The sequence below is a fragment of the Falco cherrug genome, chromosome 7 (assembly GCF_023634085.1).
Source record: "Falco cherrug isolate bFalChe1 chromosome 7, bFalChe1.pri, whole genome shotgun sequence".
NCBI classification, from domain to species: domain Eukaryota; kingdom Metazoa; phylum Chordata; class Aves; order Falconiformes; family Falconidae; genus Falco; species Falco cherrug.
In genome coordinates, this window is record NC_073703.1 from 35775088 (window position 1) to 35793827 (window position 18740).

Here is an 18740-nt window from a genome sequence, read left to right on the forward strand (position 1 = left end):
CTTCCTCCCCCCACCCCCCAAACACTTCATCTCCCAGTTCTTGTTAGCAAGTACCCCTTGGTTATAACTGAACTGATTTATATTTAACTTGGTATCAAGCACGCAAAGCCTAATACTTTTATTCTGTTTTTACAGTTATATCCACGAATAAAACCTAGACAGCGAACCCTTGCTTGAAATCGGTTGTACAACAGTGCAATACCGTGCTGGTAACTGGAAACTTAAAACATACACTGGAGCCATCATTTTTGATCATTTCACACAGAGAAATAAAACTATGACATTTAGTTTTAATGGTGCTTTCTCTTGTTAAATGGACAGCATCCACGATTTTCAAGATCTGCAGTTTGTAAATGAGGATCGTTTTTATGTGACCCACCACTGATGAGGACAGTGATACCTCCACTACCTACAGTGTTGCGCCAACTATCATCTAAAGCAGTGTTTTAAGTTAAAGTTCCATGGTAGGAGCTTTCTTGTGTTCAATGTTCAGAGGTGTCATTTGCGGAGTGCAGATACGCTGTCCAGTTTGCTCCAACCCCACAGTAACTGTCCCACGTCAGGACTTTGGACATTTTGTTCGATACCAGTGAATGTTGAGTTCTTATTACTGATCAACTTTTTGGGTTCTAGGACACAAGATCTTCACCTATTACATGTGTAACTTAAGTAGTCACCAAAGCTTGATGAAGGCTAGGATTTTAAGTGTTTACATGCTCTACACTTCAATCCTGGTCTAGACAACCCTGACAAAAGCTTTTACATAATCTGGCATCTAGTATTTGCATTTAGAATCAAGCTAGTATTTGTACACATCTCAAAATCCCTACACAGTATTTCACTTGGTGTTTTCTTTTCTGACTATTCAGCCTACAGCACCAGTGTTACCTCTGCTAATGTAAAGGATCCCCTACTAACCACCCGAGCTTGTCCGTCCTGGACACAACAGTTAGTACCGAACTTGCAGCAGCTTAAGGGATTTGTATGTCTGCATGGATGAAAGTGCAATAGTTGAAAAGGGTAAGAGTCCGGGTAAGGGTTATACTGTGTCATTTGAAGTCTGCCTGAGTCAGTCTAGAAGAAAATATGAAGGATGGGATAGAAGTAGAAAGAGGGTAGTGTAGATGTTAAGTCAAGGAGAAGAAAGAAACAAAGTTTAGGGAAGGATTTAAGAAAGGCAATAGCTTACTTGAGGACAGTTTCTGTGGTTCTTGGCAGCCTAAATCTGTTGCCAAGGCAAGTTATGCAATAACCTATTCCACTACGTTGTAGTTTCACGCAACAAAAAAGGAAAAAAAAAGGCAAAAAAAAAAAAAGCACTTCACTGGAATTTTAATTGTACATGATTTTATATACCAAAACTATATTTTGAATTTCCCATTATAAGTTTTAGCCATATTTCTTGTAATTTTCTCCCATTTAACAGTATGCAATTTGATTAATTCTTCATGTACAAGTTCTGTGTATAATTTATATATCCATTTCTGCAGTGCTGTAACTTGCTTTTACCACAGGTTAGCATTAACTGTATATATTGTGGTGAAAAGTGAAAGGGTATTATTGTTGAAGAATTTGCTACATGAATGTGATGATTTCAAGAGCCTATGATACACTAATTCAGAGAACATGTAAATGTGCACAATAAAGTACTGCTAAGGCATGGCTGCATTCTCCAGTATCTTTATACAGGGAGCAAGGATAGACAGGCCTTTGGTCACAGCCGACACAAAAAGGTTAGTTCTAGCTTGCGGTGTTCTATCTGCTAACTCATGCTTCCTCACGGCTTTACCAGCTGCACAAAAAATGACTTGCCCAGCAGCTTTGGAACCTCCTCACACTAGTTCTCCAGCATTCCAGCTGTGCCAAATTAATGCTTGTCTAGAACAGCCTTCAAGGGTCCTTTAGACACAAGCTGTGTTCACATGCGCAATTTTTACCAGGGTAGGATGACTGAGGGCAGAACCTGGCACAGCACATGTAGCCGAGGATTCATCCCAATAGCTGAACCAATTAGCAGCACTCCAAACTAAAAGCAGGGTGCTGTTTATAACAAGTCAGAAGTTTCAGAGCAGAGACCATGGTACCCGTCGTTAAAGAAGCTATGTATTGTAAAATTAAGTATCACCTTTTTTTAAAGAAGTGAATTAATTTATTCATATTTGTACATTAAATTGTATACAATTACAGTTAGATTAACGAAAGCTAGTTACCAAAAGAAAATACAAAACTAAGAATTATTCTGGAGATTTACTTATTACAGAAATTAAGTTCCAAGGTCACGTTCATGTAAGTCCATTTGGTGGTATTTGGTGAAATACTTAGATATTTAAAATGAAATGCTTAAAAAAACCAAACAAACCCCAAGTGAGTTCTATAAAATCATATCTAAGGCAGATTTTATTGTACATTTGATTTTAAACATTTGGATAGAGGGAAAAACCTGAGATCTATACCCAAAAGCTATTCTCTGCAGAAGAGACATACACATTTGTTTGCTTTCTGTAGCAAACAGTATATATAAGTGTTACTATAAAAGTTGTGCTGTACATTAGCTGTAGTGCAGGTCACTTACATATTAAGTGCCAATAAAGGCTTAACAAAATATACAGAGTCTTAAAAGGTGAGGCTGTTTAAAGCATTAATTGTATACATATTGCACACTATAGTGAATACTTATGGTTCAAAAAAATTTCTCATGTTTGCCAATTCTTACATCATGAACCACACTGGAATGGGAAAGGGTCAAGAACAGCAAGTGTTACCAGCTGTCGAATTAGCAAAAAGTGAGAGGGCGGGTCCGTGGAGGCTAGTGTCTTCCTTCAAGCGGCCACCAGTTCGCTGCCCTTACTGGTCCCGGGACTCATAAAGAAGTTTTGTTGCCTGATGTGAAGGCAAAAGGTCACTGTGTTAACTGAAGTTTCACTTGCAGCCCCCTCATCTCCTTCCTACCCCTCCAAAAACTTCCTTTCAACCCAAGGCTTTAAATTCTTCTTCTACTTTCCTTAGTCTAAGGCCTTTAACACCAATGCGATAGGCACTAGAGTAAACTTTCAAGACTATTCAGGGTTACTTAAGTGCAGAACCTAGGTCACTGAAGATTTTAGACCAACTTAATTTGTTTCTTCTTGGTCAGAAATGAAGAGACTAGTAGTAGTGTTTCAGAGATCTTGGTAATCTCTCTAAACATAGGCAGTAAACAGTGTTATTCCGGTCTATATTCCCCACACCCCTTCTGCCTCTTCCCTGCACAGTTCTGGCAAGGTGTTCATGTGCCTCAAACAACAGTTTCGACCTGCCCCCTGCCATGGGAAGAGATGTGCGTTCTCTAGCTGCAAGTCCTTTTACGTACTGTTAGCTAGGCCCTCTGGAAGTCTCACAGCACTGACTGTTGCTCAAAACCGAGCTTAACTCCTGTGAAGAGTTTAAAGGAGACAAATCAGTGTGGGAAGGGTGTTCAGTTTATCCATAAAATACTGGTTCTCACTGCATCTGCAGGAGTTGCATCGCTTGTGAAAGGTGAATTAAAACAGGTATTCAGGAAGTGCTACACTGCACTCGCGTGGCAATGCAAAGTTCTCTGCTGAATGCAGAGTTCAATACGAGGGTTGGGGGTGGCTGGGGAACCTAACAACAGGGATAAAGAAGCAAACAGCCACGCACCTGCATTTGCAGACAGCTTATAAATTACAGTTTGGATTATCAGTTGGTCTAATGAACAAAGTTCCAGAACTAGGGGTGCGTTTGGTTTTTCCTTCCCATAACTGTCAGTTTCATTAGCCACAGAGAGCCTAGCAACAAAAGGTGGAACAGTCTTCCACAGGGTCCTGCCCCCATTTTTGAAAATCAACTTCTTTGAACCTTCATGAAGTAGTGAAAACAATTAGCTGAGTTTAGGTTCAGAAGAGTATTTCATAATGCACATTCTTCAGTGAGTAACAAAAACCTAAGGAACTTGAAAGTCTTAATTCCTACTTCTTTTCACCTAATGACATACATAAGATGTTAGGAAACCGTTTGTAGTGCCCATTTTCGTCAGGTACCTGAGCATAAAGCTAAAGTCATGTTTGTAACAACAATCCATAGCTTCTGTTTTCTTAGTGACAAGGCCCTAAAGTCCTTAAATAAAAAATAATGGTAAAAAAGACTCCTAAGGCTGCAGACTCTCTTCAGTGCTACTGAGCAGCCCCACATGAAGATTTTCTTCAGCCTTCTCTGAGCTTTCCCTCCTTTGCTTACCTTATGCATAGCTGCCAGCCAGCTTGCTGACAACTTCTTGTTACAGCTGAAGTCTTCACTGGCTGTAAATTTCATCTGTGTTACCTCCTCTGATCCTGGTACCTTATACTGCAGAATCATACCTATGGCACGAGTATTACCTCCTGAAAAAAGAAGTAAAGTCTTGAACAGCAACAGGTTTTACCAACCAAGTAACACAACTTCTTCTTAGCTAACAGGCACATTTGAAGAAAACTAGCTTATCACTTAATTCAAAGCACTACTAGCTGCCAGTGCACTACCAACTGCCACATCAGAGGAGGTGGTGACTGCAGGAGCTTGTGCCAGGCAACAGAACGTGCAGACTCAATGTTGTGTAATTCTCTCTGGCAACGGCCGAGGCAGCACTTGTGTAAGCCGTCAGGTAAAGTTGCTAGCTACCCACACTAAGAATACCCTCACGTTTTACTGTTACCACATCTTCTCTGGAGTAGACACCATAGTTTCATACTGTAGCCTGCAGGTTGTAAACTGATTTACTAGTGTCCAGTTAGACTGATACCAAAGAGGGACCCCTGCTTGGTGAGAAGCCTGGCGTAGCAGTCAAAAGTCCCTTCAAACCTGACAAGAGTTGGGAGAGATGCTTACGCAAGACTAGAAAACAACTGGCAACATCATTTACTTCCTGAAGGAAATCCGCTACGAAAGTCATTGCTCTGACAACAGTGTGATAGCAAGATGTTTGTATCTTAATCTCTATGCAGCTAGAGTAAAAGAGATAAACCAAAGCAAAAATACAGATGTGAAACAAAAGCTTTGTTTAAAATACCGCATCTGATTGGCATTATTTCCTGGAGTAGTAAAGCACAAACTAAGCCCCAGGAACAGCACCACAATAAACAGAAGGATGCTTTTTGTGGAGTTCTTTTTAAAAATGTCTGCACAAGAGGGCTCCTGGAGGCCACGACTGTAATAGCCAAGAAACCAAACAAAGACAATCTCAATCTAAGCAACCTGATCAAAAGCTGGCAGGCAGTGTCTGTACAAGTCACTGTGTGCCCCCCATTCTAGGATAAACTGCAATCCAACTTCATCACTCCCACCCCTGCATCTACCTGGTCAGGATAACAGATTAAGGCACTATCTAAATCAGTGGAAATCAAACACCAGATTTAACCAGTTTGCCCAAGTCTGGCATTCCAGGACATTACCGAGTTGGGCAGTAACCTTACGTAACAAGAGGTCTTACTTCTTTTAAAGATGTGGAAAAGCAAGACGTTAATTAACAGTTCATTTATTCAGTGCAAAGCCTTACTGGACAGTACACAAAAAGTACATTGTTCATTTCTGGCATATACCTCTGCTGAAGTAGGTGATGTGTAATACTGTGTACCACCAAAGATACTATTTCTCATCTTCCCTTCTCTCTTCTAGCACAGATAATAATAGCACACTTGGTCTAAAGAAGGCCTTGAGTGTTTTAGTTCTCTGAAAAGTTACACAACATTCATTCTCAGTTTATTAAACAGACAGGAAGGAACAGATACATGTCAGATTTGAACATAACTCATCTTTAAGTTGAACAGCTACAGATCAAGCGAAAAACCAGCACCGCAAAGAAAGATGGGAGGGGGGTCATGACAGCATGCTTAGGTGAGTCATGCTCAAAGGTACCGGTGATACCTTCAGTAATATGCTGGCTCTCCAGAAGGCTGGTGTAAGTGTGAATATCTTTTTCTACCATCAGGTAGGCAGGCAGGCAGGCAAAAAGACAAAGCAGTCAGAAGAGTAGTGAACAAGGAATTATAGGAGCATTAAGTAACTCAGCAACATGTCTGGTTGATTTGAATACCAAGATAAGTTTGTTAAAGTTAACATGCTGTACTGACTGAATATTGCACAGATAGGCTGTCCAATTAGAAAAATCCAGCAGTGGCAGAGGTGTTGCTAAAGAACAATTATTAAAATTCCTGACCTTGTTTGCTCTCATTTCAGTGAAATCATATTCAAGTTCATCCTGAAATACTCTAAAATCTGATAAGAGATGAGGCAGTAAGTAGCTGCCCTCTGATTCAGATGTTACCAGTTTCATTTGGCCACCCCTTCATGTTGAATGAAGTTATGAAAACATAGTTTAATTACTTCCCCCCCCCCCCCCCCCCCCCCCCCCCCAGTTTCTCTGTCTCTTTCTCTCTCTCCTCACAACTGTACCCATAGAAGAGAAATCCCAGCTGGATTCCGAGATGGAAGCTACAAAAGACTTAACAGTTCCCTCCTACGAGCTTTTGAATCAATAGGGGTTTATATTTAGCCAAGAGAAAGGACCAAAACAGATGATGATCACCTTTACTCAGGTTTGTCAAGAAGCTCTCCCATAGTATAGCTGGAAGGCAATTTCTCAATTTTTAGGTTTTCCCAAAAATCCCAGCAGCCACATGAACAGGCTTTCACACACTGCGCTCTATTCTGAAAGCAGCTGTAACTAACATAGTTACACCTAGGTTACCAATAACCTAGAAATGCACTCTCTAGCTTAAACAATAATTACAACTTCACGTAATTTTTTCCTTAACAGTTAATTTGTACTCAATGAAAAAATTACCTCCAGGAGTGAATCCCTCTGTAAGTATCTGGACAGTTGAAATCTGTATAATTTCAATTTCATAGTGGCTGTCTCCATCCAAAACCAGATACCTACGTAACAGAAGAAAACCTTTTTAAAAAAAGCATAATTTCCCCTACAATATCAAGTCCAAATCAAAGGAAAAAGATAATCTCTCAGTGACTAGCTATTTTTGTGTTCTTTGGGGTGGCCAGGGAGAAAAATCAAGCAAGAAAAATTACTTTTAATTGAAGTTCTTCACTTAAAGAAAAACAAAAACAAACAAACCACAAAACCTATAGTTCAGTTTGCCAGAAGACCCTTTCAAAATTTTAAAAGCATTCTACCAAAGTTCTAGCAGAAAAAGAGAACACAGAATCTAAAGTTTTCTAGCCAACCAAATTATAGGGATGACCAAAGCAATGCTTTGGGATGCAACGATGAACAATGTAGTGCAGTGTTAGAATCACTCTGAAACCAGCTTTTATCAGGGGCTACAGATTTTTTCCTGCCCCCACTTCTGTGACCCCCTGTTAGCTGGCAAACACCACTGTACTCCAGTGGCACTGAGAGGCATTATCAGCGAGTGGAGCTCCACCATTCCAAGGCATTCTGATCCACACTGCTAGTAAATTCAAACCAACTTACTCCAATAAAGTTGTGTCTATACTCTCTCTGATATCCTCACAGCCTGTTGTTGTTATATTTTGTTCAGGTTATAAGATAATAACGTAGCTGTAAGTGCAACAATAATGTAGTTTACAAGTGTAATTTCTATCAATCTTTCTCACCTCTGATTGTTGGAAAGTCGACAAACCATGAGCTCAGATTTATCTGATGTTCCCAGAGTTACAAAGAATGTAGCACCTGGAAAGAAATGTTTTAGTATTCTAATGCTGGTTTGGAAGGAAGATTCAAGTATCAAAAAGAATAATTAATTTTTAATTACTGCACCTAATACACTGAATTGGGTAAACAGACCAATTGAAATGTTAAACTGATTAACATCAGCAGAACACTGAAGTATAAAAAGCTGATCTTTAATTATCATGTTTTGACTCACAGGACCTTTCACAATTGCTCTGTAATTTCTCCCACATGTAGTGGAAATACAGATGATATCCAAGATGAATCTTTTAAAAATGAGAACAGATTTGGAAATGGCAAGAATTAAAGACCCCACCTTGTCACCATAATACAAACTATTGTTTTGGTATTCAAAAAAAAAAAAAAAAAAAATCTAACAGCAGGATGGGACCTTCAGCTCTACACTTAAATAGTAAAGACAACCTCTCTTTCACCATTGAAGGCTAGCTAAGTCTTACTTTGAGGTCAATAAACCTCAGCCTTCACGTTATGTTTCCTCCTGCTCAAAACAGCTTCTTTGACATCGGAAAAGTCATTTTGGCTACACTGGTGAAGTGATGCATAACTTAAAATAAAACAGACTACACGCCTAACCACTTTATTTCCTCCATGCCTTATGCTCCCTGTATTACCTCATCCCAATACTGCTGGTCTGGGAGATGAAAAAAAACCCAACATACAGCCCTGCCACATGGCCTGCAGTCCATCTCCATAACGTGAACCATGCAGCCTCAACGGGCTTCACCTCGCTGTATTTCAGCTATTTCACACAGTCTCACTGACCCCTCGTCATGGACCCCAGGCTGCTGCTGAAGCAAGACAGAGACAACAGCAGCAAAACGGCAAAGGACATCACAACCACCACCTCTCTCAGACCACTGGCTCTGCAGTAAGTCAGGCACAACTTCAGACTTTCATTGTCTAACACAAATGCAAGCAGGACAAGGTTTAAAACAGGTCTTGAGGTTAAAATGCATTATTCAAACACTCACCTACACCCTCATCTGCAAAGCAGAATTACGAATCATTGTGTGTTACAGGGATGAACATACTCCTTCCTGAACACAGAATCTCCCTAGGAACATTCGTGCTAATCAGACATGTGGCTTAGCTTACCGATCATACACCCTGGCATCGGGCTGAGAGACCATCCACAGGCACTGAACAATCACAGAACATTTAAAAACTGAAGACTCAGCTTTCTTAATGTAACTGGAACATGAATTACTGTATCACATGTAGTTTTAATACTATACAAAATGGACTACTCAGGATGATTTGCCATCAACCATAGCTGTAAGCCATGGACAAGATCAAAGCTCACAAATTAAGCCTGAAACAAGCACTGTATCTTGTTAAAAAAGTATTAAAATATTCTCTATTGTCAAGTATTTTTCATCCTTATTTAATGTAACAGGAATATGGCTAAAAGATGCATTTTAAGAAAAATGTCAACTGCACACACATCTGTTCTCAGAGGCATTAAAAATTCCTGTCTTTTTAATTAAATCACTCTTTGTAAACATTGACTAAAAAGTGTAAACTTCTCTCTAAGTCAATTACACAGAATTATTAACTGACAAACAAGCGTAACAACAAAACAGTCTTTAAAGGAGGCAAAAATGCAGCTTGTTTGACAAGGGGCATTACTCTTACTGTTTATCAGATTTGTTTAACACAATTTGAATAAATACAGATGAGATCAAAACAGCATAAATACGCGTTCAGTCCTTACCATTCATGAGTACTTTAAGCTGTTTGTCATAGAACTCTGTTTCTTTCTGAGAGATGAGGGCACATTCAGCACACTGGCGCACAGGGTCCACAAAGCACATGCGAGGCAGAGGCACTTTTTTACTGCAGCACTTGTCACAGAAACATTTTCCACATCTTCGACAGTGATGCTAAGCATGAAAGAATATTGTTGGAAGAAGGGTTCACCGGAGTCAAGAAGACGCTCAATATGAGTTATGCATCTTGCTCAACTTTATTAGTTTCTAACACTACTTATATAGAACCGATAACATGCATATTCGTAAAGCAGAAATACAATTGGTTAGTAGTCTCTAAACGCGCGTGGTTCTCACACCCCTAATTATCATGACTAAAATAAGCATTCTATCCATGTAGCTAATTGTGTTGCTGTACTTCAGCCTTGTAGTTTGTTACTCCCTACTTTCCCATACCGCTCCCTATCTTTCTTGGCCCTGCACCTGCTTTCCCAGCAGCTGTATCTTGCTACAGCCACGGCCTGTTGGCACAACAGAGTATTTTATTTATTTACAAAGGAAACTATTAGGGAATAATTTGAGAAAGTTACTACATTAAATACACTCATCCCCCAAGAAACAGAACAGTTTCTCAGATGTGAAACATGCAAGCTGAGGGATAGGTAAGGGAAAAGTAACTGCTAGGGTGGTAGAAAGAAATCTCTGATGACTGAATACAGTATGAACAGCAGCACTATAAGCCTGTTGGCACTCTGTAAACATGCTTCCAAAGCAGACCAGACAAGACACTGAAAGGGCTTCTCCAGCGTACAGTAAATCCTTCACCTTACTGTCAATAAATACACAAGAGAAGAGTGGTTTCTAGGTCCCTTCCCAGTTGCAAGCAAAAGCATTAGGGAACTTCAACTGCAGATCCTATGCTTCTCCTTTAAAACCTACTCTCAAGATTTTCCCATGGAAAAAAGATAGTGTCTTCATACTTAAAACCTAAAGCTATTCCTCCATCAGAAATACGAGGTGGAACAGTACAAATCCAATGAAGTTGCAAAACCAGAAGTAGTACTGCACTGTGTTTCTCAGCTACTAAATCTGCAACCAGTGGCTTGTGCTCCACATCACTGTTGGGGTGTGACAGTCCCAGCAGGTCTTCCTGATGCAAGTTCTCATGTGAGAACCAGTATTCCCAGGCAAGCAGGAACTCATTTGTGGCTCAAAGCAAGTTTGAACAGTTTGATATGAGGAACTGATACACTGCAGTTTTGGTCAGTTTTAGGCTTTCCTTCCAAATACTAGGCAAAATTCTCTGGAGTACCTGTTTGCCAGGGCTACCTGCATTTACTTCCCAAAGCTAACACAAGTAAAATGCAGCAGCCTAATGAATTAGTACTTCTCAGCCCGAACACTCCAACCAAACACTATGCTCGTAACTCATCCAGCTAAAAGGTAAAACAGGAACTAGGAGAAAGTGCACTCCCATGATTGAGGGGAAGTGGAGAGGGAGGTGCTGATCTCTTCTCCCTGGGATCCAGTGATGGGACATGTAGGAACAGTTCAAAGCTGTGCCAGGGAAGGTTCAGACTGGACATCAGGAAGCATTTCTTTATCGAGAGGGTGGTCAGACACTGGAACAGGCTCCCTAGAGAGGTGGTCGATGCCCCAAGCCTGTCAGTGTTTAAGAGGCATTTGGCCAATGCCATTAACAACATGGTTTAACTTGGTCAGCCCTGCACTGGTCAGGCAGTTGGACTGAAATAGTTGTTGTAGGTCCCTTCCAACTGAAATGGTCTAGTCTAGTCTATTACTAGGATTACTAACTGACATCCTAATGCTTTTCAGGCCTCCTGAAAACTTACACCTACCTGGTTAACATATTGGTATGTCTGGTTTACAATATTTCCTTCCCTCTCCCTCCAAACAATAAATTAAAAAACATCAATTATGTCAGTACGCTGTAAGTCACACTTCCACAAGCACGTGCTGACAGTGTCAATGTAGTTATACAAAGGAATTATATTCCCTGCTAAAAATCATTGTTGGACTTTTTTATTTGGGAGGGTGATGGGGTGGGGAGCCAGGCTGCTTTCCTTCTCCATGCAGAAACCCCAATATCAGCAGAATGTTTTCTGATAGTAGTATTCCGCACACCAGCGTGCAGTCCACAGTGACCTGCTTACTCTTATGCAATGAACATAACTCTAATGTTAGTGTTTTCTCTTCATACAGTGAGCCTAATTATGGCTCACAGCAATCAAGGTGGTTTACACTTTCTATTTTAATCAGGAATTCCCTTTTCCCAACCTGAGATAAATCTTGTTTTACTTTTAGAACAGAAGAATCTGAGTTTTGGTTATCTGCTTTTTAACAATACAGTTCTTAAGTGTAAGACTATAATTCATTACTCCTGAAAACATGTTTGCTTACATTTCCACAACTAATTTTATCTCCCAAAACAGAACGCAATTAGTTGATTTGGTTTCTGTGTCAGTACTGGTGTTAGCAGGCCACTTCCACACGAGCTGCTCTAACCCTTCCTTTGAATATAAATCCCGTGGGTACCCAGTAATTCGGAAGAACCCTAATTGTGTAGTACACATTCAGCAACAAGAAGAATTTCAAAGCAGAATTAAAACAAAAAGGATGTGTAGTCAGAAAAGGCAGAACAGAAAGAAAAACTACTTCCAAGTTACATCTGGTTTTGCATGCTATTCTACTGAAATCGTCTACATTTTACATCCAAGTAAGTCCATAATAGTATTTTGCAACAGTTAATGCTTTACACTTCACTGGTTTCTCTTACCTTTCTAGTTATGAAGTCAAACTTTGCATCACACTGCATACATCTTGGGCACTAGAAAACAGTACAAATTAAGATTAACCTACAAGATTTCTAAACCTTTAAACCTATTACCACATACAAGGACTGAGCTTTATATTATGCCCTAAAAAGAAACCCCTCCAACAAATTTCCATCCTTCATCTTTTCACTATGGATGGCTTTCATTTCATATTGATGTAGCAAAATAACATCATCCCCATTTCTAAGACTAAAAATGCTGCCAAACCCATTTGCCCTAAGGAATACTGCATCTTGCCAGCAGTCAAAACCACATTTCAGAAGTATTATGCTTAATTATGTTTGGCTATCCAGTCAGTCATATATTCCAGAGTCGACTGATTTGTGTTAAGTTGTCATCCTCACTGCATTATACTGTGATGCTCTGTTGACTCTCTAAAACATTGTTTATATTTTAATGCTCTCAATAGTTACACATTTCTGAAAAATGCTAGGAGATACTTGGTTTTCTTCCAAGCCACTAAGAATTTTTATTCCAGCTACAAATGTCACTTCCTGAAATATCTCTTTCCTAAAAGCAGCATACACCCACACTCCTCCCAAAAGAAAAGCCAGAAAAAAAACCTGAAGACTTTTTTTTTCTCTCACAACTAAGTAGAGTTTAGGGGATGACAGTTTTAATTTTCTAAACTACCAGAAGTGATTAGTGATTGTTATACAAGTAAAGTTTTCTGTATAGAAAGTCACCTACCAAAAGGCTGATACTCTGCCATTAGATCACTGGATTTTCATGAAGATTTTACGTATTTTTTTCTACCATACCAAAAACCACTCTCCAAGGCTTATAATGCAAATATCGCTAGATTTATTTGCAAATATTAATGCAAAATTAGGCTGACATCTGAATCAGGAGAACATGGTTAGATCCTGTAGTAAGTTTTATAACTCTAGAAACCGTAACTCCTCAAACCAAACTGTCTCAGACTACAGCAAAATGTCATCTCAAAAACATGCCGTAAGCTGAGCAGGTGCTATTTGCTAAGCATACATTAATCACCATTTGCCTTTAATTAATGTATTTCAATACTTAATCCTTTATCTTCTATAAATTCCTTCAGGTTACAACAGCTTTTGTTGTCCATTTCAGGGACTTTTGCTTCAGCAGATACCCAATCACTGAGACAAGCTCAGTAACTATAGCCAAGAAAAATTTTACAGCAGCTAAATTAAAAATTCCCAAGAAACTTTTCACATTCTTTTTAAGTAGAAGTTTGTTGATAATTCGCAATAGTTTATATGAAGTGTTCTGATGTCTAAACAGAAGTTTAACACATTAGAGCGTAACTGCAGTCACCGTAATGGAACATAAATACTACTTGCAGTATTTGTTACAGTAGGCTATCTGTTTCTAAATGCCACACAAAAGAGAACCAGAAATGTTCCTGTACTGTTTCAAATACTGTACTGAATTAAGGCAGCCAACCACCTCTTTTCACAATAGCTGCAGAAAAGCTTATTCTAACATTCACTGATGAATAACCTTCAGCATAAAGCAACTTCAGCATACCCCAGGCTTCAGCTCTGAAACAAGTAATACTCTACTGCTAATACCACATTTTACTCTATGTTGATCTTGATTTAGTGTTTTAAATTTTGACATGTGTAGCTTAAGAGCTTCTCTGGGAGCTGAACCTGGCAAGAATTCTGGTACATTTTGAAATTTACCAGAAGCCTAACTCATTTTCTTAATGACAACATATTGTTTGGGGGGGGTTTTGGTCAGAAATTAGAAAGTGCAAGCCACAAAGGAGGGGGGAAAAAACACTTTTCTAAATACTATCCTAAATAGATTTCATATACAATGTTATGTTAAACATACAAGTTGCTTTTCAGGAAGGAACAAAGTTATCCATCCTCTTACTTAACACAAACTCTACAGAAAAGCATTTCTGAATTCCAGACCTATCATGATAGTACTGCCTGATATATAGAACAGTCATAAATAAACCACAAGTCAAATGACATTTGGTAGCAGGCATCACAGAACGGGATTCTCCTACAAAAATATTCCAACACAAGCAGGCTCGATACACTGTTCCTTCAAGGCACTTTGCTTTAAGTAACCAGAACCAAGTGAACCCATTTGTATAAGAGCAACTTCTACTTTGCCTGGGAAGAGATCTCTATCAAGGAACACCTTGAAAGGTGAACTCTTCCTATTCATCCATATGCTGACATAATTAGAGAGTACATGAGTATTGAATTAAGCTTTATTGCTTGAAGGGTTTTTTTATCACATTTACAGAGGAGGAAGCATGATGTTTGAGTTATTTCCAGGTCTTCAAGATACAGGCTTTTTAAAACTAGTGCAAATTAAATTTTTTGTCAAGTAGAAACAAAAAAATATGAAGTAAGAAATAAAAACACATGTCACCAGTATATTCATGTCACATACAATCAATATAACACTAATACTGGTATCAGATTACTTCATACAGCAAGAGGAAAATGGAAGAACATCCAACAGCTGCTGGATCCTGGTATTAATTTAAAAATACTGAGAGCTAGTTTATTACAAATACAGTAGAACTTCTCATAGATTTGCTGAAGTGTGATAACAAATTTGCATAATACTTTGGATTCAGCCAGAGGTGAGAATACTGTAGATGCACAGGAAGCTATAGTTACGCTTCATATGCTTTATTTGCATATACAATAACAAAGAGATTCAGAAAGTCACACAAGATAACACCCGGCTGAGCTCCTAACAGAGTGAACTTCTGCAAATGCAGAAGTTCACAAGCTCATCAAATGACACCTTGCAACACACCTGACCAAAAAAACAGCTGATGCCAGAGTGGAAAATGATACAATGCAAACATGTGGCAGATCTGGCTTACAATGCTTTCTGATATTACAGCTGGACAGGGCCAAATCATTGCCTGAGCTATACAAGTTTGCAGCAGTCCAAGCACAGCTGTCACACTGCTAGTGCCAACTCCAAGCATCTGAACCAACCGAGGACCCAGCCATGCAAAGCCCAGCTCCCTCCTGCAGTGATTGAGGCGCTCTAGGGAATCAATTTCACCACATCTGTAAGCTCCCCTCACACATCCCAGCTCTGAGGCACATAGTGTTCCTCAGCCACAAAGATCTGGTACACAGCTGGATGTCACAAGGTTTGGCCACCTCTGCATTCAAACACACAAATTTTGCTCAATTTCTAGTCCAAGATTTCCTTAATAGGAACATAATCAGTTGAGCCCTGCTGGCGATTAACAAAGAAATTCCAGGTTAGACAAGGCACATGCAGTGACAAGCATTTTAAGCTATGTTTCAAGTTCAATGATGTTCAGCATGAATTTTCTTAATACTATCCACCTTGACACATTATTAGAAGACTACCAAAAAGAAAGTTTTCTGTAGTTCTGCTTCAGCCTTACACTTCAAACTCTTCAAAGCAACTGGTATTTTAAGACTGTATAATCTTGTGACATAAAATTTAAGAATTGCAATATATTTCAGTGTTATGTAAGTTTTGCAAAACTACTAACTGCCATAATTTTTAGGTGCCTTTACTTTTTTAAAATAAGCCAGTAGCCTCTTCCTGCATAAGAAAAATAAAGCTACTGAAGTTGTGTTACTGGGTGCACAGCAGAAGCCAGTGTATTTGAAAAGACAGATCAACATTTGCTAATACCACTCTCTTGTCTTGGATAAAGAACACTTTTTTTTTTTTTTAATTACATCTGACAAGGTAACAAGAGCAAGTGTTCTTGCTGAATTAACTAATTAGATAACATTTTCTTTAAATTCTGTTTTATTAATAAAAACATGTTTTTATAAGCTTTCCAGTATATCATGTACCTGCTTTATTTAAGGAAAAACTCTGTAACAAATTTGGTAATCATTAACCAAAGGGATGCCAGAACTTCAATACACTTTAAGAAATCTAGTAAAACAACTTTCTACAAAATAACAATAATGCAAGATTAAGAATATGCATTAACAAATACACTTAAAACATTTGCCTGTAATACACTTCCCCTCAATAGCAAATATCAGAGACTGATGCAAAGGCAACATTCAGTCATAAACCAACACTATCAGCCTACGGACCAACAGGCTACAGGGGAAAAACTGAATTTTAAGGAACATGAATACTTGCAGTACAACTGCAACATAAAATTCAAACTAACCATACACATCAGATGGATGTATCTAAAATATACAGACTTAATTCTAAAATCTATCTAACTAGTTTAAATAAATCCTACCGCAATCCTCAAACAGCCTTTAGTTGAATTAAGATGGTACTATCTATTAGAGTACTCATATATATATATATATGAGTTCAAGTACCTTGGAGGTTGTTTTTTTTTTAAATGAGAGTAGCCTGCTATAATCAATGACTACTGAAATATAAAATACATTTCAGAAGGTCAGGGAGAAAACTAATTTCAATTTAACCGTTACACAAATCATATCCACTGATGGTGATGAGGATGTCAGGAATCGGGTTCCCAGGTGGCCTAAGTGAGCGCACACAGGGCACACCAAGTTATCTACGCAGCAAAAGCAGACTCCATGCAACGCAAAGGGAAACCGCTTGCACAATAACTGCTGAGACTTTGCCACAAGCTCACTGATAAATGCACACTCGGTCTGCAACACACCCAGTACACCACACCACTATGGCGCCAGCTGGGTGGCAACCCGGAAAGCTGAGCACCCAGACCTTCAAATGACACTCAGACGTGGTCAGTGAAAATTCTGTCTTACCTACAGCCCCTGTAAGGCCGATAAACTAGTTTCTACAGATAACAAGGAGAATTATTGATTTTTTTATTGACTAAGTATGGAAGAGAATAAATTGAGAAAACTCCCACAACATGTTTTAGCAGACCCCTTGTTTAAAATACGTTGGAAAAGTTAGTTTTCAAAAAACGGTGGTTATTTTGGACAAAACCAACATCACAGACCTTATGACAGTAAAAGTTAGTCTGAGCTGCAGAAGCTGTGCTGGCAGAGAATCTCCAGAATTACTACTCTTACACAGAGCTCTTTGCCTCAAGAGATACAAGGTAGGGACAAAATTTTCTTCCTCATTCCTCACCAAGGAGGACATAGTGTTCCCATACAAAACAGACCAACCACGTCAGTATGTGGCAAAGAACAGCTCTGTTTACAGACTCCCTGCTTAAATTCATATTGGCTCATCTAAAATAAATCTTCATTCCAGCCACATTTAAAGACACTGGCATGCATCCACACCACAGAACGCTGGCAATAAGTAAACAAACAACTGATTGTCAAGTTATTTTAGCATCTAGCTGTAGGGAGAGGTAACAAATAATGCATGTTACATTAAATTTAATATAATGATCACGTAGGTTATTTGAAAAGAATGTAAAAACAAAGCTGACTGAAGCAGTTTAAGTTATTCAATACTTGTTTGACACTATGAACATTTAAATCGGGAGCCAGAAGAGCTGTTCTAACTTAGCCTTAGTGCCTTAATACTTTGCTTTTTTTTTTTTTTTTTAAATCAACACGGTCTTCAGAATTACCTTTATAAGCATTTAAAGAGGCTGCTTCCCTAAACATTAATGCTGTTACCTCGTTAAGTTCTTCACTAACGTTTGTGACAGGGCCGCCCACCCCTGAGGAACGAGTGGCAGCCCCCTCCCTCCTGTGCGTTAACCCAGGGGAACAAAATCCCGGGGTTGGGAAATCAACAACCGCACCCGGGTGGGGCTGGCGAGGGGAGGCGAGCCCAGCCCGCCTGGCACTCGCCCCTCAGCACCCGGGCGACCCCCGCGGGCCAGCGCGGCACCCCCGGGGCCGGCAACCTCCCCCCCGCCGCCCCGGGGCCGGGAAACCCACTCCCCGGCGCTCCGACCAGCGCCGTGCCGCGGCAGGCAGCGACGGCAGCGGGGGGGAAGGAGGCGCCGGGAACCGCGGCGGCGGAGGGAAGGGGAAGCAGCGCGACCTCGACCCGCGGTTCCCGCCCGGGCGTTCCGCCGCGGCTGCCCGCGGGCATTGGCCCCTGAGGCGGCGCGAGCGGGCGCTGTCCTCGCGCAGGGAGCCCCCCCGCCCCGCCTGGGAAGGGAAGAGCGGCAGCGCCCGCCCGCCGATACCTCCTTGTCAGGCACCCAGGGCGGCTCGTCCAGGCCGAAGGGGCTGCGGGCAGAGCGGTGCTCGGGCACCATGCGCAGCCCGCTGGGCGAGCGCACCAGCTTCTTGGCGTCGCGGGCCTCGCAGCCCGACATCTTCCCCCCTCAAACTCCGCCACCGCTACTCTCCCCCTCGGGAGTGGCACTGCCACCACCCAATGGCCGCCCGGGCCCTTCGCAACGGGCACGGCGCAAGGCCAATGCAAAGCGGCGAGCCGCCCGTCCCCGCCCACATACTCCAGACGCCCAATAGAACACTGGCTCCAGACTTCTCAGCCAATCCTGTACCGCGTGGGCTTTCAGGCCGGTATATCATTCCCACCCCACCCCCTTTGGCCGCTCGAGGCGCATGCGCA

The 18740-nt window shown here is 40.6% G+C and overlaps 2 protein-coding genes across 10 annotated transcripts in view; one reads left to right on the forward strand and one right to left on the reverse strand.

Annotated features, from left to right (window-relative positions):
• PPP1R13B (protein phosphatase 1 regulatory subunit 13B) overlaps nt 1-1660 on the forward strand; it is a 68962-nt gene extending 67302 nt beyond the window's left edge. For all 6 annotated transcript variants that reach the window (XM_055716463.1, XM_027803512.2, XM_027803513.2 and 3 more), the window contains one exon: nt 136-1660. In XM_055716463.1, the coding sequence (XP_055572438.1) occupies nt 136-177 (42 nt within the window). In that variant the 3' untranslated portion in view covers nt 178-1660. The remainder of the gene's footprint in view (nt 1-135) is intronic.
• A 705-nt stretch (nt 1661-2365) lies between these two features.
• Nucleotides 2366-18576, reverse strand: ZFYVE21 (zinc finger FYVE-type containing 21). Of its 4 annotated transcripts, XM_055716481.1 has the most exons (8): nt 18349-18573; nt 12212-12262; nt 9420-9588; nt 7609-7684; nt 6818-6909; nt 5899-5952; nt 4237-4379; nt 2366-2880 (listed from the first exon to the last, which is right to left on the reverse strand). In XM_055716481.1, the coding sequence occupies exons 1-8, from the start codon at nt 18478-18480 to the stop codon at nt 2845-2847; spliced, it is 753 nt and encodes a 250-aa protein (XP_055572456.1). In that variant the 5' UTR covers nt 18481-18573; the 3' UTR covers nt 2366-2844. The 4 variants fall into 4 exon arrangements, 3 of the variants coding, with proteins under 3 accessions (XP_055572456.1, XP_055572457.1, XP_055572455.1); XM_055716482.1 differs by lacking the exon at nt 5899-5952 and having other exon boundaries at nt 18349-18569; XR_008733207.1 differs by lacking the exon at nt 2366-2880 and having other exon boundaries at nt 4309-4379; nt 5899-6249; nt 18349-18576.
• Between the last annotated feature and the right edge of the window lie 164 nt (nt 18577-18740).